Genomic DNA, 26,376 nt, shown 5'->3' with positions numbered 1-26,376 from the left:
TGGTTTAAGCCAATAAGAATACAATTTGGTTGGCTAAATTCCAAATTGCCAGCCCATCCTTGTTCGTTCAGTATCCAGGTAGAGACCCAACAGGGTGCACCAAGAGAAGGTGAGGATTGGACATTAGGTCAGAAGCCCCGGTCGGTTCTCCTCTCAGTTATACAGCTTTGACCCTTAAGCACCCCTATAAGTAAAATATCCTTCATAAATCACAAAATGTCAGTTTTGAATGTCTTTAAATCTTTCACATTTTTCTCTTTAATGTGATACTAATTTTTATTGTTCTCCAAACCTGATCCCTTTCCACTGCAAATCTCCTGTATACTCCAGTATTCTGAACCAGTATGAACCAACAACAACAACGTAATCAGATTTTCTTAATTCTTGCATTCTTTCTACATGAACTTATGGAAATAGACTAATTATTCACTAACTACATTTTAGAACATGGTGTTAGTAATAACTGGTTTATGTCCTGAAGAGAAATCCAATAGGTACCATTATTAGCATTCCTCTTTTCTCTAAATTTTCTCCAAAGCATTTTGTCTGAAATTCATTTCCACACTATATTTCAGAGAAACCTAAATTGCACATTTCATTAGTGTGTAACCTCCTATGGCCTTCAGTATGCTCTCCATCCTTCTACTCACCATCAGTTTTTGATATGTGATGCATTCTGGACTATCTTTTGTCACTAGAAAACACTTTCTGAGTTAATTGAAAGAGTAGGTGCAAGCCAGTCCATTGCATCCAAAAGATTCAGTGGTTAAGATTATTACTATGCTGTTGAATATCTGTTGCTATTCATCTTCCCAGGCACCACAAAACAAAAGCACAACTTCACACTAGGAATAGCTGGAATTGTTTTTCTTCTTCTTCTTAAGTATGCTGCAATTGAGTAGGTTCTTCTCTTAAGCAAAAACTTTCCTTCCGCTCTCTTCTGTTCTAAGCCTTATCATCAGATTCCATTTCTGAGAGGAAATGGAATCTGATGATATTCTTCTTCTTCTTAAGTATGCTGCAATTGAGTAGGTTCTTCTCTTAAGCAAAAACTTTCCTTCCACTCTCTTCTATTCTGAGCCTTATCATCAGATTCCATTTCCTCTCAGAATATGTCTGATCCAGTTTCCCTTTCTTCTTTTTATCCTCTTTAACAGACTTTTCTTCTACTCTTTTTAAGACCTCTTCATTAGTTATTTTATCTTCCCATTTGATTTTTTCCATCTTTCTCCAATTCCACAATCTTAATTTCTTCTTTTTCAATGTCCAAGTTTCAGCTGCACAGAGGGCAACACTCCACACATAACATTTTATTAGTATTATGTTTAAGTTTCTGTCCATTTTACTTCTAAATAAATTCCACTTTCTATTAAAGGCATCTCTTCCCATCACTATTCTTGCTTTTATGTCCCTTTTACATCTTCCATCACTGCTAATCACACTTCCTAGATATTTAAATGTCTTTACTTGATTCAATTTTTCCCTATTTATTCTGATATCCAAATTTGTCCCTTTTCTTGCTATTTTTATTACGTTTGTTTTTCTTATATTAATTTTCATTCCATAACTGATACAGGATTCCAGTAATCTGTTCAACAGATGTAGTATTTGATAATAATGTTTCAGTATTCCATTTTTCCCCTATGAAAAGGAAAAAAAGTTCAATTTTTTCCCTTTTCATAGCTTCTTTTATCTTCCAGCTATTATGTCCTTGATAAACCATGATATTAAACTTCACAGTGGGCTGGATACACTCAGCATAAGGCACCTTCCTCTGGCATCTACGTGAGTGTTTACTCACGTTGCTGATCAAAATAGCATAGCGTGATTCACTGCTTCATGTCATGGACTTCCAAAGCTTTATGAATGGTCTGAACAGCACATACCATCACCGCATAGCATGGTTTGATATTATCCAAATTATGTGCTGCTGTTCTTCTATAGAAAATAAGGCAGTACAACTCTCATAATATATCCTACATCTGCTCTCTCTCTCTCTCTCTCTGGATAGCAGCTTCCCTCATGTTTCCCTAGGCTGATAATGTTACCTACAACTGATGTAGACTTACCAATGTAATGCATGGACAAGCCAATAATAACACTCTTACAAAGTGCATATTCTTCTCCATATGCCATTGATGGCATACAGATGAACAATCAACTATAATAGTGGAAAGTGTTTGCCATATATAACAATATGGACCACAAGTGACAACAGGAATCATCAAACCTACTTAACCATGTTAGTTAACAACATTAACTAACATGGTTACAAGAACAAAATAACTCATATAATTTATTATGCCGCAAATTCAAGTCAGCAACTTCACAGGTTAAAAGTATTATGATCATCAATTTTCCTGATATCTCTCCTCAAGGGGTATAGACACTACTATGACAGCACTACATGAGTAAGCCTACATTATTTTAATCTCCCATCAATTTTCTTCCAAATTAGTCTATACCTTGTCAGAACTAGATTGTCATATCTAATGTTTCAGTCTTCTAAGGCACTTCTGACTGAATCAATCTGCCTAGAACTCGGTCTTCCTGTGGTTCTTTTTCCTGTATTGTATTTCCTGTAGTGAACAAAAACAACTGTATTGTTCACCTTTCCTCTTCCATTCTGTTTAAGTGACCATACCAGCTTAATTTAGCACTGCTAACACATTCTTGAATGCTAACAGTGTCAAGATGATTCCTAATGTCTTCATTTTTAATATGATTCTGCCACTGATGCCATCTGTTCAGGCCCTAATTTTTCTTAAAACTCTTATATGTGCGGTTTCTAATCTTTATTCAAGTGGTTTGAACACTGTCTTATATACTAGTTCGGTGTCTTGGCTAATTTCTCTCTTATTCCATATAAATTTATTCAGTTGTCTCCCTACCAACAGCTTTGCTTATTCTATTGTCTATTTCCATATTGAATTTGCCATCTTCACTAATTGTTGGAAATCAAAAACAGATGGAAAGAATACTGTGAAGAACTGTACAGCAGAGTGGATAAAGAAAATGTGGAGTCCTCCCACCAAGAAAATTTTGATTTGGAACCTCCTCCACTTAGGCATGAAGTTGAAAGAGCAGTTAAGCAGCTCAACTGCAATAAGGCCCCAAGTGCAGATGAAATCCCAGCAGAGTTAATTAAGGCCACAGGGGATGGAGGGATAAGAGTGTTTCATAGATTGATTACAAGGATACGGAAGACTGGATCATGGCCTAGAGACTGGAAGAAGTCAGTTTTCATACCACTACACAAGAAAGGTGATATGAAGGCATGCAAGAATTATAGAACTATTAGTTTGATATCTCATGCAAGTCAAAATTTTATTAAAGATCATGCTAAATAGGATTGAGGCCAAAGTTGAGGCAGAGATGCCCGAGGAACAAGCAAGTTTTAGGAAAGGTAGGGGCACCAGAGATCAGATCCTTTGCCTTAGACAGATCATCATCATCAAATTCCTGCCATGTATTCTCAAGGGGTGTACAGAATATGATAGTACTACATGAAAAAAAATTACATCATTACTAACTTCCTATCTATAATTTTCCTCCAAATCAGTCTGTTACTTATCAAGACTCCAACATTATCAGATCTTATATTTCTATCGTCTAAGGCACTTTGTACCGTATCAATCCACCTATATCTTGGTCTTCCTCTGGGTCGTTTTCCTGCCAACCTGGCAGAGAACACTTGTTTTGCTAATCTTTCTTCGCCCATTCTGTTTAAGTGACCATACCACCTGAGATTAGCTCTGTTAACACATTCCTGGATGCTGACAATGTCAAGTTCTTTCCTAATATCCTCGTTTTTAATATCATATTGCCACTGATACCATCTGTTCACGCCTATAATCTTTCTCAGGACTCTCATATCTGCAGTCTCTAGTCTTTGGTCAAGTGTTTTACTTCTGATCCAGCTCTCAGATCCATAAGTTAAAACTGGTTTGAACACTGTCTTGTATACAGCTAATTTAGCGTTCTGACTAATTTCTCTCTTATTCCACATGAATTTATTCAAATGATTTCCTACCATACCAGCTTTGCTGATTCTGTTGTCTATTTCCATATTTATTTTACCATCTTCAGTAAAAATCGTGACTAAGTAGCTGAAATGTTTCACTTGTTCCACAGGTTCTCCATTCACAACACAGTTGACATTTTCAATGATTCTGCCTATTTTCATTGTCTTTGTCTTTTTATTGCTGACCTTCATAGATAGATCATAGAAAAATATAAAGAATTCAGACTCCCTCTGGTAATGTGTTTCTTAGACTACTCTAAAGCTTTTGACTGTGTTGAGCATGTGAAACTGTGGGAAGTAATGAAAAAAGGATGGGTTTTCCTCAACACACTATCAGGTTGATAGCCAACTTGTATAAGGAGCAACAAGCCATGATAAGAACAGGTGTTGGATTGACTGACTGGCTTCAAGTTGGAAAAGGAGTTAGGCAAGGATGTTTACTTTCTCCTCACTTGTTTAGTATATATGCAGAGGACATCATGTGTGAAGCATTGGATGAGCTCAGGACAGGAATTACGATAGGAGGTAGATTGATCAGTAATCTGAGGTATGCTGATGATACAGTACTCCTTTGTAATGACATGGAAGAACTAGGACTAATTCTTGACAAAGTTAACAAGATCAGTAATAACAGAGGACTTCAACTCAATTCTAGCAAGACAAAGATCATGGTTCTCAAAGGAAAAACACACAGAGAAGCTCTTGAGAAACAAATGTATCTTAATGGAGAAAGAATTAAGGAAGTCAGCAAGTTTGAGTACCTGGGATCCATTATTAATGTGAAGAATTGCTGTTCAGAAGACGTCAGAAAAAGGTTAGGAATGGCTAAAACAACAGTCAGAGACCTGTCTAAAATCTGGAAGGATGGATCTATTCCATGGGAACAAAGTTGAGGATTTTAGATGCAGTTGTTTTTCCAACAGCGACTTATGGATGTGAGACTTGGAACCTAATGAAGTCAGATAAGAAATGGATATCTGCTTTTGAGATGTGGTGTTACAAAAGGCTGTTGAGGATATCATACACTGAAAGGCGTACAAATGAATGGGTATTAGAAAAGATTAGAAGAAATTTAAGGCTCCTTAAGGATATTGACAGAAGAAAGTTAAAATATTTTGGACACATAGAAAGGATGGAAGGAGGACTTCTCAGAACAGTAATAGAAGGTAAAGTTCCTGGAAAAAGAGGCAGGGGTAGACCATCAATGAGATGGATGGATTGCGTGTGTGGAGTGACTGATCTTCAGAGAGTTGAGGCTGCCAGAAGGGCAAACAACAGGACTACATGGCGAGGCCTAGTGTGGAACATCATCAAGCATCAGAGTGACCATACGGCATCTGTAGATGCCCAGTGAACACAGACAGACATCTTCACTAAAAACTGTACCTAAATAGCTGAAATATTTTACTTGTCATATAGGTTCTCCATTGAGAATGCCACCTCAAGTAAATAGCTTGTGTAAAGTAAACAGTTAGAGAATCACGCAGATCCCTATCAGATTTTTTTACAAGTAAATCATTTGCATAAAGCAAAATTCATAAATTCAATATTCACCCCCCCCCCAATCTAAAACTGATAGAAATTTTAAATTAGAGAATTTTTAAATTTGGAGTCCCACTTATAAACTTGATATCTCTAATTCTAATATCATGTTTAATGCCAGTGTCTTTCATAATGTGATCCGTATATATGATGAATAAGAGTGGAGATACTGTACAGTCTTGTCTTACTCCTGATTTTACATAAAAACTTTTTCATGTGTTTCCTTCAATTCTAACTGCTGACTTATAACTTTATATTCCCATGATTTCTCAACTATTTGTCGTGGAGTGAAAATCTAATGTTGACAACCTGTATTTGGCCTAAACCAGTTTATTATTCTCTAAGATTCTCTTCCAGAAGTTTTCTCAATCTCTTTTCAAGCATGAAGCATAAATCTTCCCTGAAACACATAAGAGAGAATTACACTTTATTCTCTTTTTTATAGATGGGAACTATGATAGTTCTACTCCAATCATCTGGAATTCGACCTTCTGACCAAGCACTTTGAATTATGAAGTGTAGTCACTGCAAAACATTTACCTCCATATTTGAGCATTTCTGAATGAATGCAATCTGCACCAGTTGCCCTTCTATATTTCAGGTTTTTGATGGCTTTTTCTACCTCAAGTATTGATAAGTACTCCTGCTTGTTTCATTTAACAGTCTTTCAAAGTAAGACTGTTAAATGTTAATTACTTCAGACATCTAGGATATCCTTATCTTCACTTTAATGTCATCTTTATCATTTTTGATTCCTTTTACAGTACTCTTTCCCCCATTTTTAAGCTTTTTCAATAAGTACCAAAACATTTTACCACTTTCCTCATATTTATCTTCTGTATTCTTACCAAAATCTTCCTATGGCTTTTGTTTAGCTACTTTTATGCACAGCTTAGCTCTCTTACAGTTTTCTCTGTATTGTTTTAGGGTTGATAACTTATTTACTAAGTATGCCTTCTTCTTTTTCAGGACTGCTTCTTTCACTTCTTATGTCCACTATGGTGTTTGGTACTTATTTTCAAACTTTTTTTTTTCTCATTCATGTTTGCATGGTTGAGTCTACAGTATACTCGTAAAGGCTTCTCAACTTTAATTCTTTTTAAAAACTTTTTTACATACCATTCTTTTCAATATGATATTCATTTTTATCCTACTTAGCACTAGTGATAGTCAATTCCAATTTCAAATTCTCTATACACTCTCGTATCCTAAATCATGTTGATATCTCTATCAATAATGACATAGTAATAAGGATTATTTCTTGTCTCCTCTCCTTGAACTTGTGTACATCTTTATGTGGTAACATGGTGATATTAATAAGTAGTCTATATCCTGAGCAGATTACCATTATTATTGCCTTTAATTCAAATTTTCCCCAAACGTTTCTATATGCCTGGTGGAATTAATTTCCTACTCTGCTGTTTAGATCTCCAACAAGGAGAGTAGGCTCACTTGTTCTATTTTCTTTATGTTAGCTGTCTGATCTAATGAACTAATAACAATAAATTCCTCTACTTCTTCCACCATAAGAGAACTTTTGGGATCATAGGCACAAATAAATTTCATGAAATTTATTTGTGCCTATGGTCCCACAGAAGTTATGTTGCTCAAAGTAGCTCAGGTAGAGTAAACAGAAAATGCAAAATAGGAAGTGAATGCCATTTAGTTGTGGGCTGAATAAAAATGAATATCATGCTGAAAAGAAAAATATTTGCAAAAAATGTAAAAAAGGATCAAAGCCATGCAGCTTTCAATGGCAGAATTAAATATACATATGTTACTCAAAAAAAAAAGTAAAAATGTTTGAAAACAAGAACTCCACCTTGGAGACTTGGTGGTAAAAAGTTCCCAGAGGCTTTTGGAAAAAGCTTAGAGAGATGAAGTAAGAACTATTGCAAAAGGAATCAGAGATAATAAAGATGACATTAAAACCTTACCATGCTAAAGACTTCCAAATATGTTAGATCCCAAAATTCACCCCCCACATCCCAATCAAAAACTGACAGAAGTTTTAAATTTGGGACTTTTTAAATATTTGGTCCCACTTATAAACTTGCCAGAAAGTGGGCACAATCATGCTTTCCTCCTTCATAAGCAATCTTTATAATAATAAAAAAATAATTCATTTTAAAACTAGTTTGAGAAAAATACATATTCCTCATAAGCAGCTGCAATATTATCTACCTATATGCTGATGTGTGCTATTCCTAGACACATTATACAAACAACTTTCAAAACAGTTCACCATCATTCTCCATTTTGAGAAAGCCAATGCAAGCATGCACATACGAGAAAATACAGCTAAGTACATGTATACTACTTCATATCTGTTAAGTTTTCTCAAAGGATACAATATTCAAATATCCTTCAAGTATTATCAACACTTACCCATTCATCAAAAGATCCTCTCCATCACTAAATTCACCCCAGTGTTTATGGCATTCCTTGCTGAAGTATTCTATTCAAACTGAAAAATCAGCTAACATTTGAATGGAGAACACAGAAAACACGTCCAAGAGCAGCTGTAACATATCTACACTATAGTCACTCTGGAGTTGTTGCAGACTATGCACTGACCATCTGCTTGAATTCTGGGAAGGAGGGAGGGAATCAGACCTCTCTTTTACAAAAGTTAATATAAATTTGTGAGAATAGTTTTAGAATATTTCACAGCTCCATATTTTCCTACTTGAACAAATATGGTTACCTCACACAGCCAAAAATCTAGGAGATTCATCCAGAGACTGTCAGCAGAATGATCATGATGCCCTCACTACAACCACAGAGAGCACAGGTACCAGTTAGGACTAGTAGTCAGGCCATCCTAAACTAAATCTGCATCATTCATCTGTTTGTGCTTGCATGTATGTGAATATTTCATATCCTTGTGCCTAGAAAAATGTCTTGGTGACAAAGGCAAAATATCAGATAATAACTAAATTAAACTAATAACTAACCAACATCTAAATATCCACACCAGGAGAACGTACCATGCAATAAATTCTGAACATTCTAAGGATTCTATTATATTCACAGAAAACAATGCTACTTTTCACAGGAATACTTACCAGTGAGATCAGATAAATACTGAATTACAGATGTCTTTCCAGTTCCTGTTTCTCCAACTAATAAGAGGGTTTCATTATTCTTCACTGCAACTGCAGCACGCTCCAATAAGACTGCAGCCTGACGGGTATGGGCAAAAACAAAATGTTGGCTTCTGCAATACAATTGAACATACCGTAAATAGCCTTAGTTGTAAAATAAAAATATAACTTGCTTGATAACAAATTTCATTATACAGGATCTAAGAGATACAGGAGCATTATGGAAGGAAAAAATAAAACACTCACTACATGCCCAGCTCACACACTATAACAAACTACTGAGAAGTCTTGCAGGTACAATGCTATACTAAAAACAATTCACTATACCAAATTATCCACTAAAAGTTTGCTAGAGTGAGTTGACTGTGTGTAATAAATGAAGCATTTGTGATGAAGTGTTATTTTTTTTAATGTCTTTATAGTATAATTTCTTTATTTAATTCTCTATTTTATCTTTCTTTAATTTTGCAGGAGATTTAAAGGTGGCTTTAAGGTTGTATTTCTGTAAAGCCACCTTTAAACCTCCTGCAAAATTAAAGAGCCTACTCAACTCATCTAAGGATCCACTCCCTCCACTGGCCCACCATGAAGTATGCCGTATTCATTGCACCTGTAATTTGCCCTATATAGGGGAAACAGGATGCACAATTCTTATCAGAAGAAAGGAACATAAACGACACATTAAATATAATAACTATGGTCAAGCTGGTCTTTCTGTTCACACCCTGAACACTTTTCCAGTCATAGAATTGACTAGAAAAGCACTTGTTGTTTACATCAAACCAAAACATATGAATGTAAATTTAAGGAGGCCTGTGAGATTCTTATCAACCACCCTAATCTTAACAATAATGAGGGTATAAAAATCCCAAGAATATGGAAGGGACATATTCTACTCACTTAACCTTTCTTCCTAAGAGTTAATTACAAATAGATAATCCAGAATCTTAAATCTAATATAACAATTGTCATGTTAAATAAGGACATCATTTTTACTGTAATAAAACTATCAATATTTAAAGAATGTTTCTCTGATGTTGTCTTAAATAGAATATAGCTTTGATGTAATTATATTATTTTATTTCATTTTCACTAGAGGTCAGGCCAGTAGAATAACCGTTGATCAAATCATGGTCTCTTTAGCACACTGTGTGAAATGTAATTTAACTGGTCTCTGTATACAGGGTGGTTCAAAATTCCATGTACAAACTTTGAGGGGAGGTAGAGAACATCAAAATCAACCATATTCACATAGGAAAACATGATTGAAAACTCCACACAAAAGTGATAGGTGGTGCTGTTCGGCAAAGCTCCAGATGAGCAATTGGGGCTTCCTCATTCAAGCTTTCAACGTCGTACAAAGAACATGCGTCGTTTTACGAACGCCGAGATGGCAGACATGCATCCCGTTTACGGGTTAGCTGATGGTAATGGACATGCCACTGTACAAATGTGTCGCGAAAGGTACACAAACAGATGTCCCACCAAATGTTTGCGCATTTGCATCAGAATTTGTGTGACTATGGATCATTCAAGGATTGCAAACATGATAGTGGGCAGCCACAATCGATGCAAAATCCTGCCACGGAAGAGGTGTTGCATGCAATGGACAATAATCCAGAGATAAGCACACGTGCCATTGCCTCTGCTATAGAGGTATCTCAATCCAGTGTATTGCATATTTTGCACTCCTAGTCCTTATATCCATTTCATCTGCAACAGGTCCAGCTACTGATGGCCGAAGATTATCCTTGCCATGTGGAATACTAGCAGTGGTTTCTGCAGAAAAGTGCCATAGATCCGGATTTTCAACTTGTGTTTTGTTCACGGATGAAGCTTCATTTACCTGCGAAGAGGTGCTCACGTGTGGGTCCATGACAACTCACACGATGTGCGATCACATGCTGCACAACAACGCTTCGCCATTAATGCATAGGCAGGTAACGTCACTGACTGTTTAGTCGGCCCATGTCAGTTAACACCCCGACTGGACTTCCAGAAGAATCAGACCTTTCTGGAAGAAGTTCTGTGGGATTTACTGAGCGATTTCCAATGACTGTGCATAGGCAGATGTGGTTCCAACACGATGGTGCTCCAGCCCATTTTGGCATTTCTATGTGTCAGTATTTGGACAGGTTCTTTGGGGCTCGATGGATTGGCATGGTGGACCTGTCACATGGCCCCAACACTCACATGACTTGTGAAGCACTGATTTCTTTCTGTGGAGGACCCTTAAAGCCATGGTGTACAAAATGCCTGTTACCTCTGACACGAACTTCATGGGAACAATTGCCATCGGCGCTGCTAATATCCAGGAAACGCCAGGGGTATTTTCAAAAATCTACGGCAATCAATGCGTTGGCGGTGTCAGGTATGCATCACTGCTAATGGTCATAACTTTGAGCACCTGATGTAAAACCATATTATGTATCCAACTACTATTGAACTGCTCAATTACGCCTAATAAAGTTTTTTATACTACTTACTCCCTTGTGTACCTTGTTCCAACATAAAAATGTGCACAACTTCACATGGAGAGAAGAGGCAAGGAATAAGAAAGTCTCAATGACTATGTTATTGTTGATAGTGATGTTTTCTCCCTGGTGCAGAACACCAGAGTACACAGAGGATTTGAAATTGGAAGTGATCTCTATTTAGTCTTGAGCAAGATAAAATTGAATTTCATATTGAAAAGAATAGCATGTAAGAAAGTTTTAAAGTGAATAAAAGTTGAGCAACTCTCAGATGTGAACTGTAGACTAAAATATACAAAGTTTATTGAAGAAAAAATGAAAGAGTATGAGACCAGGAACCAAACCTTGGAGATTCAGTGGCAAGCCTCGAAGAAAATCCTGATTGATTCAGCCAGAGAGACATGTGGTGAGGTTGTCTGCGAGGATAGAAAAATCAGAACTCCCTGGTGGACACAGGAAGTTAAAGAGGCATTGAATGAAAAGAAGAAAGCATATCAAAAGTTCCTGGCAAATAAGTCCGCTTGTGCTCTAAGAGACAAATGTTAAACTTTGGTCTCGCCAAAGTCATGAGAGGACTTTGGCGAGAACATAGAAAATAAATATCAAGAAGGTGGCAAAATATCCTGGAAGTTGTTGAAGAAGCTTAGAAAGGGAGGAAAGAGTGTTGTAAAAGGACTTAGAGATGATAAAGGTGACATGAAAACGAGAGAAAAAGATATCCTTGAAGTATGGAGTAATTACTTTGAAAAATTGCTAAATGAAACCAGCAGTGATAGCACAGTGGTAAAAAACACTCAAGAGAACCCGTAGAAAAAGCTATCAAAAGGCTTGAAATGTGGAAAGGCAGCAGAAGTGGATGATATTTGACCAGAAACTCTGAAGAATGGTGGTATAAAAGTCTTACAGTGGCTCCACTGCATAGTTCAGAAGTCCTGGACAGATTGACGAATTCCCGATGATTGGAGTAGAGCTCTCATAGCACCCACATATAAAAAGGGAAATAAAACTGAATGTGAGAATTACAGAGGTATTTCCCTACTGAGTGTTCCTGGTAAGATTTATGCAAGTATACTTTGAGAAACGGTTCAGATGAACTGTGGAAGAAAAGCTTGGTGAAGAACAAGCTGGATTCAGGCAAAATAGGACTGTCAGGATCAGATCTTCACTTTACGACAAATAGTTGAAAAATCATGGGAATATAACAAAGATCTGTATTTAAGTTTTGTCGATCTGGAAAAGGCATATGACAAGGTGCCAAGAGAGAAGCTATTCAATATGCTACAGTTATATGTTGTCAATGGGGCATAATATCAAGCAATACTTAGTCTTTATTTGAGTTATATGTCAGCAGTTAGAATTGAAGGAAGTACAGGAAGATGGTTTAATGTTAAATCTGGTGTGAGACAAGGATGTACATTATCCCCTCTGTTATTCATTATCTATATGGATCACATTATGAAGGAAAGTGGTATTAAATCTGATATCAAAATTGGAGATGTTAATGTCAGCTCTTTGCTTTATGCGGACGATACTTCTAAATAAATCCACTACTAGTTTGCAAGATTCCCTGACTAAATTGAATAACTGTTGTAATAGATATGGCATGAAAGTCAGCATTAAAAAGACAAAGACAATGAAAATAGGTAGAATTGTTGAAAATGTCAACTGTGTTGTGAACGGGGAACCTGTGGAACAAATAAAACATTTCAGCTACTTAGGCAAGATTTTTAGTGAAGATGGTAAATTAAATATGGAAATAGACAACAGAATCAACAAAGCTGGTATGGTGGGAAGTCAATTGAATAAATTCATATGGAATAAGAGAGAAATTTGTCGGAACAATAAATTAGCTGTATACAAGACAGTGTTCAAACCAGTTTTAACTTATGAATCTGAGAGCTGGGTCAGAAGTAAAACACTTGACCAAAGACTAGAGACCGCAGATATGAGAGTCCTGAGAAAGATTAGAGGCATGAACAGATGACATCAATGGCAATATGATATTAAAAACGAGGATATTAGGAAAGAACTTGACATTGTCAGCATCAAGGAATGTGTTAGCAAAGCTAATCTCAGGTGGTATGGTCACTTAAACAGAATGGGCAAAGAAAGATTAGCAAAACAAGTGTTCTCTGCCAGGTTGGCAGCAAAACGACTCAGAGGAAGACCAAGATATAGGTGGATTGATACGGTGTAAAAAGTGCTTTAGTAGATAGAAATATAAGATCTGATAATGTTGGAGTCTTGACAAGTAACAGACTGATTTGGAGAAAAATTGTAGATAGAAAGTTAGTAATAATGTAAATTTTTCATATAGTACTATCATATCCTGTACACCCCTTGAGGGTAAATGGCAGGAATTTGATGATGATGATGACTGTCTTGTGTTATTTCTGTATCTTTGTGTCCCTTTTAGCACCTTCCGGTCGCATTTCTGGTCATGCTTTCCTATGTGAATATGGTTGATTTTGATGTTCTCTACCTCCCCTCAAAGTTTGTACATGGAATTTTGAACCACCCTATATATGTGTATACTCCAGATTATGATCTTAATATGAAGGTCAAAATGTCAGGAAATTAAAAATTATTATTTATAACACAGTTGTAGAGTCCATAGTTTGTCTAAAATGAATGCTGATCACTGTGTAGCACTAAAGGAAAGGACGTCATAGACCTTATCATCTGTTAGGATCTTAGCAAAAATTGGATCATACTGCTCTATATTATTGATGTTCACATTATTTTATCATCAGTTTGGCAACAATTTTATATTAAATAGATCATTTCACATAAGTTTTCTGTTGTTATTGTTTTTTATTTAGGCCTACTTGTGTTCTTTAATTTAAAAAAAAAAAAAACAGAAAGAATAATCAAAGTTAACTACTGGAACATCAATCATGACAGAATTGAAGATAGGTACCATCAATATGAGAAGCATTAATGAAGAGAGGTTGAGTCAGAGAAATTACAGAGATGATGTGATGCTGATATGACAGTATACTGAAATGAAGATGATAAAAGAGGTGATAAACTACTAAAGAATAACTATAAGATGTTCAGGTAATAGTCATTAAGAAAGAAAGGGGTAGTTGATATTTAATATTAAACACAAAGATCAACTTCTTAAATAGCAGGAAATTTCAAGTAGAGAATGAAGCAGCAAATAGCAAAAGAGGCAACTGAACCATTAACTCATTTTTGCTTATGCACAGAAGGCTGCAGTAACAGGAGTCAAGAAGTAGAGAAATTCCTTGTTAGAGACCCCAAACAAACAGAGTGAAATGAACCAGACATTGAGAAATTTTTTGAGATGATCTGGAGAAAAGAGAAGGACTAACAATAATGGCAAGTACAAGCTATATTTCTATTCAGGACAGAACATAAGACATGCTGCTAATCATGAACTAACAAGAAAATATCCCAAGTGCATCCAAAATAAGTTTTACTGATTATGTTGCTGATGATAGCAACATCTTCAGATTGGTTCAAGATACAATAATATATAGATTAAAATGGCAAGTGCCCACCAATGATTTGTCTACTAATTAAAAAAGCAGTCTAATAACTCTCAGATGTGAAGTTATTCTCAAATATACAAATATTACTTCGAAAGGCTGAAAATAAGAACCAAATACAGATGCAATAACAAAAAATGGAGATAACACTGAGTGACTCAGCAAAAGAAAGTATGGTCAAGTTATCTATAAAGCTGATACACAATAAGAACCCTCATAGTAGATAGATAAATCTAAAAATGCCTTTTGCCTTCAACTCAGCCTACTGTGAATAGATAAGAAAAATTGTTAATCATGTTCACCTATTTATATGAAGAGAAATAGATTATTTTTGAGAGGGGGGGGTGGGGTGAAGTGCAGAGTACTGTTTCCAAATCAGATGCACAATTGTTCAACCACCATTTGTCTAGTAGTGTCTGAAGTACTAGGACTCCAGAAGAAAACAGTATGCATAAACACACACACACACACACACACACACACACACACACACACACACACACACACACACACACACACACACACACACGGTGTATAATATCCAAGAAAAGTTTTCCTAGAACGTATCACTGTATGTTAATTTAAGAGCTTAGCCAAATTTTTAAATTAATCCTTCAAAGCTTAAATTGCCAATAAAGCTGATTGGCAATTTAATTTAATTACTCATGAACTTCATGTCCCAAGTCAATTTTGCATGTTCGTAGGAAGGGAAAAAAGTTCCTATAATAAAAAGTTCCTGATGTTTTTACATACTAAACTTAGCTCTTTTCAAATAGGTTTCACTTCCATGCATATTTAGGCTTATAATTGAATTTAATGGAATAAATACAACACAAAGAAAATTAAATGTTTAACTGTTCTGATATTTCACCATGGTCACAGAGTATAATATCCAAGTTTTACTGATTGTCTAGTAGTGTCTGAAGTACTAGGACTCAAGAAGAAAACAGTATGCATAAACACATGCACACATGCATGCGTGCGCGCGCACACACACACACACACACACACACACACACACCACCCCTCTGTTCCAAATAGTTACAAAGGAACTTTGTAACTATTTGGAACAGAGGGGTGGGGTGGGGGATCCTTAAGAAAGTAGAGATTATATTTCTTTAAAGTTTTGGCTAATTTTTCTCAGGTGCCCTGAATACGGGGAACAGTAATAGCATTACTGTAGTCTGTAGAAGATAGGAGGAATAGCTAATTTGTTGATCTTTTTGGCATTGTAATCATTAGATGGGAAGGCATGGTGAATAAAGGATAGTTTAGCTTTGGACTAAGGAAAACTTGGGTGAAACAGATTGGAGGCTCTGTTGACAAGGGTTTTGAAGACATGTAGGTGGGTTTTATGTAAAATGAAAAAAAGGAACGATACCACTGAATAGACATGTGATTAGAGTATCTAGATACTCTAATCCCAAAAGGCAAGCTATTGTTATTTTCTTTGTCTATAGTGAACCACATTCTGAATGCTGGGTGGTTGATTGTTTTGGATTTACAGATGAAGCAACTCAGGCTGTGAAGACCAGTGTATTATGAAAGAGTCTAATGTGTCTGAGCCATGTGGCCAAATAGAAGGTTTGGGAATGGCAGTATCAACAGAATGTTTTTCAAAATGCTCCAAATAGAAATATAACAGAGGAGAACCCATCAATATATCTTCCATCTGTTAATATAAAGCAGCCGGTCCTCCCAAGAAGTAACCAGTATGGATGGCAAAATTAAACAGATACACGGTGTGGATGTGGTCATTTCCCAGTAAATTTCAAGTGCAGAAAGGTGAATATCTGTGAATAAGCAGATAACATAGAAGCTCTACATGATATCATTATTGTTTGAAACTAAATTTTGGATTAAACAATAATGACATTATGCATCTTTTAAATTTTGCCACCCATACTGGTTACTTCTCTTGGAAGGATGCCTTATATAAACAGAGAAGGTACATCCATGAGTTCTTTCCTCTTCAGGAAACTTTCTATACACAGAATTTTGAAAAACAAGCTCTTGCCATTCTCAAAACTTCTATTTGGCCACATAGCTCAGACATGTTAGACTCTTCCCTCCACTACCTCAACAGCCAACACCCGAAAATCCAGTTCCCTATAGATAAAGAAAATAACAACAGCCTGCCTTTCTGTAAACTGTTTCCCATCACCCCACCCCTTCTGAACAATATGGCGTCACCAAAACTCTTGTGAACAGAGCCTACAACCTCTGTTCTACTTATGGCAAACTCTCCTTCATTGATCAGACCTTCCTGTCCAATGGTTACAATGCCAAAAAGAATAACATATTATTCTCACATATCCACACACTCCTCTCAACATACAAACTGCAGTAATCTATTACTATTCACCTCAGAAAAAATACCCAGAACTTTAAAGAAATATAATCTCTGCACTGCTTCAAACCTCATGTCTTCCCTTCTCTGCTCTTCTAAGGATCCACTCTCTCTCTCTCTCTCTCTCTCTCTCTCTGTAATAGGTGTTTTCAAGATTCCTTGTTCTTGCAACTTATTGTGGTCAAACTAGGAGATGTGCTTGGTGAACACAAAGAAGTATGTCTGCTGCCAAAACTATGGTCGGTCAGATCTAGATGACCATGCTTTGGATGACTTGCATAGAATTAGATGGGAAAAAAAAACAAAAAAACTACTCTGCATTATCAGAGCAAATACAAAATGAAAGACTCTTTTCAGAATCAGCAGCAGATTATATATAAACAGTCTAATCTAAATACATGTGGTTGTGTGCTAAAGATTTAGTAAAAACTTCTTAGGTCTCCCATCCAACAGCACCCATAGAAGGCACACCTGATAGTATTTTAGGCATAACATAGTCTAATTTCTTCCACTTATTGTTGTGTGTTATTACAATTTAATGTTTCCCAGTTGACCAGTATGTTACAGAGACAAAATGTCAGAATGATTAAACCTATTGTTTAAGTATTCCTATGCACTGTATTTATTCCATTAAATTTAATTATGAGGTTCCTATTCCAACATGGAAGAATAATAACCTAACTCTCCGACACAACCTCAATATATAAGTGCACTATTAGAATATTTATTGAAAAGTTGCTTTTAATAAGAATTTATTTTTCTTCTGAAAATAACAAATATAAAACTTCATTTGAAACCATTATAACAAGATAACTACAATTTTCAAACCCACAAATGCTTACCTTCCAAAAGTGAAGGCTTCAGATTGTTTTCTGGGTAATGTTACCCTACCTATTCTTATTGGGTCTGTCGATAAATTCAAATCTGGTCTGTATTTCCTGCAGTAAAACTCAGCCTAAAATGCATAACAGAAATTAGCATTCATGGTACTGAGGAATAAACAGCAACAAGCAAATACAAAAATAAATTGCAAAATAAAGATAATTTCTAATGTTCACTTCTAAAACAACCTAATTTGGGATATTTGTATTAAAATTCAGATATCTGCAAACTAAAAAAAAAAAAAATACTTAATTTTAAATTAAGAAGCCAATAATACAGTAATGTAAAATATATACAGTTGTTAAATGTATGTTTCTTTTTGTCTGGAACAAATTGTTTCAAAACTTTTATTTTGGGCTTCTGAAATTTATTCGATATAAAATAAATTTATTTAAATTAGGTATTACAATATAATTATAATTTTTGTATAAGCTGTTCGTTTTGAAATGAGTGTGTTTGTATCAAGATAAATATTGTTCAAAAGCATTATGCTGTCACTTATCGAGAAAAGCATGAATAGAGCAAATTATTGCTGTATTCATGTTTTTGAAAGTGAGTAAATGAAAACTTATTTCGGTGCATAAAACATTGTGAAACGAAGAAGTGTTATAAATTTTACTTGTTTCATTATGAAATTATAATTAAATAACTTTTCTGCACTGTGAAATGGAACTTGCTATTTCAAGCATAACACTGTAAACAACAATGGCAGCGCACAATGATAGACTGAACCTGGGAGTATTTCTGATCATGCATGGAAGTAAAATGATGATAATGGATATTACTAAGTGCTTACTGGTTTAGTAGAAGAGAAGACAAAAGAAAGAGAAGAAGAGAATTGTAGAAGTTATGTCTTCATTATATGAAGACTGATCAGAAATTAGAAGATAAATTAGAAATGGAAATGAGAAGAAATCCTGTAAAAAGAGATAAGTAAGAAGTTTATCGTAATAATTAATCCATATGACTTATTCAATTCAATTAAAACTGAAAGATACATTATTGCTCTCCAATTCATATAGAAATGGGTCAGTAAAGTTTGTTTTACTTAGGATTCTCAGTCTGAATGATGATAAAAAGCTGCTGATATTGTTAAGTTATTTCTTCAATGAAGAATGCTAATACCTTTGTTACAAATTCCAGAATTCTGTCCACAAAGGAAACCACACAGGTGGGGGGGGGGGAGTTACAAACTACCAGGCTCTCAGGACATTGCTGATGAGATTAACATGGTTAGGCAAGACAACACCTCTTTTATTAAGAAGACACATTTCATAGAACACATCAGACATTGCAAAAGAACCTATTGATCTACTTGCAAGCCCAGACAATGTTCCAAGAGCAGAAACCAATCAACCACCACAGGAAATTTTTCCACTAGACACTGCATCTCTGCAAACATTGTACTAATAGCACTTATTTCAAATTTGAACATAAGGGAGGACTGACAATAGGTTCTTCCCCGACTCCTCTGTTAGCAAATCTGTTCAGCAAGTAGTTTGAAGAAAGAACCTTACAAAATCAGAAAACATGACCTAAAGTTTATATCAGATATGTCAATGACACATTGATCATTTGTCCCAGTTCTACTAACCAATTAAAATAATTTGTCACGTACCTTAATAATATTCACCCTCATATTAAATTGACCTCTGACTTTGAAGTAATTGGGTCTTTACTATTTTAAGGGCTCAATCATGGAAGGATCTGAGCAGAACATACTTGATTTCCCAGTTTACAGGAAGCCAACAAACACCAGATGTTACTTGCATGCCACTTCCCATCACTATGGTACAAAAACAAGCACTATTTGTACCCTAAGTGATACAGCTTATAAAATCTCCACTAATACAGATATAAGAAACCGAGAACTTGATTACCTTAGTAGCATCCTGCCAAAGAATGGTTGCAACAGAATTCTAAATCAACTTCCCAGGCAAACACAAAACTTCACAGGAATAGTGATTCTTCCTATGTATAGTCAGTTACAGATAAGTTATCAAGACTATGACAACAGAGTATAATAAAAGTTACCATCCATCCCCTCAACAAGATCTCTAATTTCCTGACACTTTTTTCCTATCCAGCCTTAAAACACCTGGTATTTTTAAGGTATCTACCACATAAACTGTAGCTGTATGTTGTGATACAATGGGCAGCCAGGCAAGTTAGGAGACACACACACAAGTCGACACACATTAAGGACAAGGAGAATGAAAGAAAATAGAAATCAGGACAAGCACCACACAGAACCAAAACTAAACACCAATTACTGTAGCAACAAACTGAAATGCTTTATGTAGATTATAGTTTATGCTGGCCTGGTTGACCGAGTGGTTAGCATATCCGCTCTCCAGCATCCAACCATCATAGGGCGCTGTCACTGGCATACGAATCGACTTGGGACCCATAACCAAGTTTCAATCTGATTAATATATGATATAATCAGAGCAAAGAGCATATGTTGGGCATCACGAGAGGTGAAAGGAAGCTAGGGAGTGAAGGATGTTCATCACTCTACCACACTTATGATATAACTGACATATATGAGGCATAAAAGTAAGGTGTCCTAAGAACTTGGCTTCTGTTGCAACTGGAATTAAAGTTTATCCTAGTATTAGTTCTTGGTCAGGATGTTCTTCACACTGACTGAGAACTAGGAGTAAGATAAACTTAGCAAAAAAAAAAAAAAAAAAAAAGATGTTTCTCTCCAGAAACCACAAGAGACTAGCGTTAACCATTTTCCCCAGGATCTTGCATAGGCAGCTAGTCAGAGCAATTAGATGATAGTTTATTGGAATTTTGGGATCCCTTCCATGGTTGTCTACCCTGAAGCAAAACGGAAATAATTGCCTTTCTTTCAGCATTCCAGAAACACACTCTGAGAGAAATTCTATTCAATAGTTGATCTATAACAGATGGTGAAAGATAAATAACCATCTCATAATGGATGTTATCTAGTCCAACAGCAGTGTGAATTTAAGCAAAGGAGCTTTCAGTTCCTGTTGTCATCTTCCATACTTTTCAAAGAGCACAGAACTTGGTATTTTTCTGCATTGTGTTTTTAGACAAACTCAGAGGAATAAAATGATATTACTGATGTTTTGTCAAAAATCTCCCCAAGAGTATGTAACTATCTTTGGGTCAGCAACTACAGATCTACTGTGTTCAAGGATCAAAAGTGGATGGGGTATATCTGTCCTTCATTTTCGAGATTTTGTCTCAGTCCTCTTTGGTGTTGGATGATCTGGTTTCACAGGATGTGTATTGGAAATCCAGGAGTCCATTTGGCTCTGACAATGAATTTTGTTGTGGAATAACTACAAAAGATGCTCCAAACTGTTCTGAGCTTCCTTGGCTACTGTGCATTCAGCATTCCACGAAGGTTTACAGAAAAGTGAAACCACCCGGATGTTTTAAGTATTGTGTTGTAGCAGCTTGTATGATATGATATGATACGCTGTTATGATTCAATGCATCACTGATAGATGAGCTGTTGCAAAACAAAATTTTGCTAAGGGAGAGATGAGCCATTCAATTTGACCTATTTACTATTGGGATATCCATGGCGTAGTACATGGTTGTCCATGAAGAAAAGTGGATTTCACGGTGAAATGATGACTCCCACATAAGTTGTCTTCGATTTCCAACTTAAATGGGGGGGGGGGGGGGGACGAGCAGACTATTAAGCATGTTTGGGTGGCCAAACATGCTTGATAGTCTCTCTCTCTTTATCCATATGGATATGGATAAAGAGAGAGAGAGAGATTGTTATTGTTAAACCCACCATTAAAAGTAAAGGGGTTGGTATCTGCAATATGAGGTCATCCTATAAGATATTAGCATTAGAAGGTAAACAGATACAGCATATTGTGATGAGACAACTGAGAGGTCGACGGATACTGCCTCTATGCGCCTGTGTTGAGTGGGGCTTGCTGGGGGGGGGAGCATGGTTCCCCCATAAGGATGGCAACTCCTCCACAGGCAGGTCAGGCTGACCTCCATCCCGTTCTTATAAATGATGCTAACATTTCATAGTATTTCACAGTGTGGAATTGTTACCGGGTTCCATGTGTCTTTCTGCAGGTATCTCTACAGCCCTGTTAGGCTCTATATTGAACCCTTTGTGTTTATTTTAAGGGTTTTATTTATTATAGGGGAGTATATCTCAATTATTCATCCCATCTACTGATGGATCTGGAGGCAAATCCTTGACTCTCAAAAGTGCACATTCTATTATTTTGTTAACTAATGGGTTCTCATGTAATGGAATAATTTTTGGTATATTTTCAAGAGAGGCCATATTCATTTTTCTCTATGATTTACTGTAAGGAGATTACAAGCAAATCATATACTGTTCAGAGATTGTGAGAAGGCGAGACAGACATACGAGTTAAGATCCCCTTTGACATTTCTTTACAGTTGCCTTCTCAGCATAAGAGAATCAGCATCAACACTAAATGTTGCTGATGCTACTATTGTAATATACTTCCTCTTTGCATCCTGATATGGATATTCCACTGGTTGTGATGTTTTTAAAACTGCTCTTCATCTTTTCACCTTTGGCATACTTGGGAGTATGCTGGGTGGTTTCCCCTCACAACTGGGCACAGATGACAGAGCCATGACAGGCAGTCTGATAATGAGTGCTGTATTTTTGACACTTAAATAAACACAAAGAATTCAGGATATAGAGCCTAACAGGGCTGTAGAGATATCTGCTTTCATTGGTCCTGCTCCAATATTACTCTTCAAGAAACAATCAGTTTTGTGTGTGTGGGGGGGGGGGGGGTATCATGATTGGAATTCTTCGCAACCACAGTCTCTAATTATGTCTGGGTGGTTGCTTTGAGAAGAGAAACTGTTGAGATCCTGCCAACTCTTCTGAAAGGTGAGATTTTCCTGGGTGGATGTTCACCTGTTGAATGCATAATTAAGAACTGGCATGTTTGTTGCTATCCCTTGATGTTTTCTGTTTCTTATTTTTGTTTTCCACTGATGTGCAAATAGTCCTGAACTTGGCTGAGGCTTGTTGAGGATTCTTTAATAAACATGAGGATGAAAAACATCACTCTGAAAAGGAAGGAGATCCAGCATCAGAGTTCCCTATCCCAGAGAGCTGCCATACCATGGGAAAAGAGAGGCTTGTTGAGGATCCTTTAATAAACATGAGGATGAAAATATCACTCTCAAAAGGAAGGAGATCCAGCATCAGAGTTCCCTATCCCAGAGAGCTGCCATACCATGGGAAAAGAGATTACTGCAACACTATCGACCCTAGTAGATAGTCCACTAGCCAGATGATCCTGGACAGGCTGCCATTCATGAGTTCCTGTCTTGATGAAGTAGGGAGCCAAAGTGCAAGACTACAAGGATCTCTCTTTCTGGATGTCCACTGGTTGCAGTGCATGGCAAACACTGCGGCTAATCATTAGAGGGAGAAAAAGACACAGGAGAAATAGATGTTATTCAAGAGTACAGAGCTAATCTAAGATGGTATGGACTACCATCTTAACTGAAATCTTCACTCTGAATCTTTACCCACACCCAAGGGTAATATAGCATGCTAGAATGAAGATAATGTCCAGTATGAGTTGGAATTCTGTAATAAAAAGTTCAGCATTATTACAGTTGACCCTCACTACAGAAAACTTGTAGGGACAATGGCAACAGTTTGTTATAGTGGATAGTTTGCTATAATGAATTTCTTTTGGTATAACATAGTACCATGAAGCTTTAGTCAAAATTTTTTCAGTAGTTTGTATATTGTTCATCTTTACTCAGTAGAAAATATTATAAAAAATTAGTTTGAATGACTATATACCGAGAATGAAAAAACAACAAGATTTAATATTAAGATACAACTAGTTTCGTTGAATGATTCAATTCTTCAGGCATCAGGCAAAGAATTATACAAAAAATGACAGAGACATGATAAAATTACATCAACAGATCTAGTATAAAAGACAATAGTACATTTTAAAAACAGGAATGTGAGCTTGAGTTCTAAATTAAAGTTGACTACATGCATGAGCTGCCACAAGTGATGAACTCGAAAAAGAAAGATCATCGAATCTAGAGAAATTTCACTAGATTCATCCCATATTAACAACAGCCTTAGCTTCAATCTCTCTGACGCACACATTGCCTCTGTTCAGTATTGGCGTACTCGTGGCAGCTCATGCATATAGTCAACTTTAATTTAGAACTCAAGCTCGCATTCCTGTCTTTAAAATGTACTATTGTCTTTTATACTAGATCTGTTGATGTAATTTTATCATGTCTCTGTCATTTTTTGTATAATTCTTTGCCTGATACCTGAAGAATTGAATCATTCAACAAAACTAGTTGTATCTTAATATTAAATCTTGTTGTTTTTTCATTCTCGGTATATAGTCATTCAAACTAATTTTTTATAATATTTTCTACTGAGTAAAGATGAACAATAATATATATATATATATATATATATAATTCCACAAAAAGAGATTATTCCAATAGGAAATCTATCCCATATACTAAAAGCACCTTTGAATGTACTGCTCATGTCCTAAATAAATTTCATCTTGCAGCAATGTTTAAACCTATTAACGAGATCAACTCTTTTTTACCTACTGCAAAATATCAATTACCACTCTTATTGCTATCGGAGCATATGAAATGCTTTATAATCACAACTTGTCCTCTATGGACAAATGGGTTCGAACAGGACTATGACCAAATTTTGAGAAATTATTTAATTACTATATTTCTTAACTTTTTTTTTTTTTTAATGTACTGAAACACACCCATCCTATATCAAATCATAATAGTATAATATTTACCTGACATTCTTGCAAGTTGCAAGTACATGCAAAAAAAAAGAATAAAAAAAGACACTTTCCCATGCACTCCCAAATTGTTATTGAATTCTCTGTTTTATATTAATTATTATTAATTAATTATAATTTATTAAACAAGTGTTACTGTGGATAGTGATTTTTTTTTTTTTTTTTTTTTTTTTTTACAATATTTCTATGGACAATTTGGGTTAGCTGTTTACTAACTAAAAATTCTGTTTTTTTTTTTGTATCCCTCCCCCCAACTGATCATCAGAATTAGAGAAGGAAAGCATGTTTAAGTTTGAACAATCAAGTTCTAAGGAGGCAGTTCTCTGCAAGGTTTAGCGATACTGACTTCACAGTTTGGGTATTTGAACTGAAGAAAATTACACTTCAGAGATAAATACAAGATCTTGGTAATCAATTCCTTAAACAATGATATTGCAAAGCCATATTTCAATAAGGTGAGAACTACCTTGTCAACTTCAATGCTACCAAAACAGTCCTGTTTGATTTCTCAGATCACACCTCACTTTCTTTTTTTCAGTATATTCATCTATTTTGAGTATACTGAAATGCTAACCAGGTTGGTCCTTAGGAAATGCTCAAACTTATGTTCAACTTAGCACAAAACAACCTTATCCTGAATTTAACAGAAGAAACAAAAGTTCTACCTTCCAGGAGTAGAGAAAATATTAATCAAAACAGAAACACTACATCCATACAAATGAAGAAATGACAGTTCTTCTTAAGTAGCACAATGGAGGCACATATCTTAAAATATTTTCTTCAAATCAATAAATGAGCTGAATCATCAATAGTTACTTTGTTTCCTCAATTAAAAAGATCCCTTTAAGAGTTACTTTGAAGATATCAGTATAATATCAAATACTGTTAACAGACTATGTCAATAACAGACTATGTACTTCTTAATAAAACTTCCATTTTATTCATTATCTTTATTTTACAGAAATTTTCAATCCATATTATTCCATAATATGGATTGAAATGCTATCTGCTCTCACCTATTATTTTTTATATTTCCCCATTGTTAGTTAATGACACTGCATGACATCATACAGGTTTGTCAATCACATATGGGTTCTTCACTCCAAGCTTGTCAATATCGCTATCAACATGCCCCTTTGTCAATATTATTAATTTTTCCTTCAGTATTTTCTTCAAAAGTGCTTCTAAATGTCTTACATACTAAAGAAATTAGTTTTGAAACTGATCTACTGTGATGTTAAACAATGGTACATACTAACATCAGTGACACACGATCTAAATTATTTATGTGAATTCTTTTACATATTCACTTTTACATATTTTGGTTTACAAGGGCACTTTTGAGTCATGGGAAGACTTTGCTAAGAATAAAGAAAATAAATATCAGGAAGGTGGCAAAATGTTCTGGAGGTTATTGAAAAAGCTTAGAAATGAAGGAAAGAGTATTATAAAAGGAATCAAAGATGATAAGGGTGACATGAAAACTGAAGATATGGATATCCTAGATGTCTGGAGTAATTACTTTGAAAGATTGTCAAATGAAACAAGCAGTAACAGAACAGTAGCAGAAAATTTTCGAGAGAAATGCAAACAAGAGTACATATATCAATACTTGAGGTAGAAAAAGCCGTCAAAAACTTGGTATGTGGAAA

The 26,376-nt window shown here is 35.6% G+C and overlaps 1 protein-coding gene across 1 annotated transcript in view; it reads right to left on the bottom strand.

Moving 5' to 3' along the window:
- Positions 1–26,376, bottom strand: part of LOC150096239 (midasin) — a 1,081,806-nt gene that overhangs the window by 932,088 nt on the left and 123,342 nt on the right. The window contains exons 12-13 of the mRNA XM_090409469.1: positions 17,855–17,967; positions 8,635–8,786 (exon numbers count right to left, since the gene is read on the bottom strand). Of these exons, the coding sequence (XP_090265595.1) occupies positions 8,635–8,786; positions 17,855–17,967 (265 nt within the window). The remainder of the gene's footprint in view (positions 1–8,634; positions 8,787–17,854; positions 17,968–26,376) is intronic.

The sequence above is a fragment of the Typopeltis vanoorti genome, chromosome 19 (genome assembly GCF_054136105.1).
Source record: "Typopeltis vanoorti isolate ZY-2024b chromosome 19, IOZ_Tvanoo_1.0, whole genome shotgun sequence".
Classification (NCBI taxonomy): Eukaryota; Metazoa; Arthropoda; class Arachnida; order Uropygi; family Thelyphonidae; genus Typopeltis; species Typopeltis vanoorti.
The sequence above is the reverse complement of the archived record's forward strand: the minus strand, read 5'-3'. Positions and strand labels throughout refer to the sequence as shown.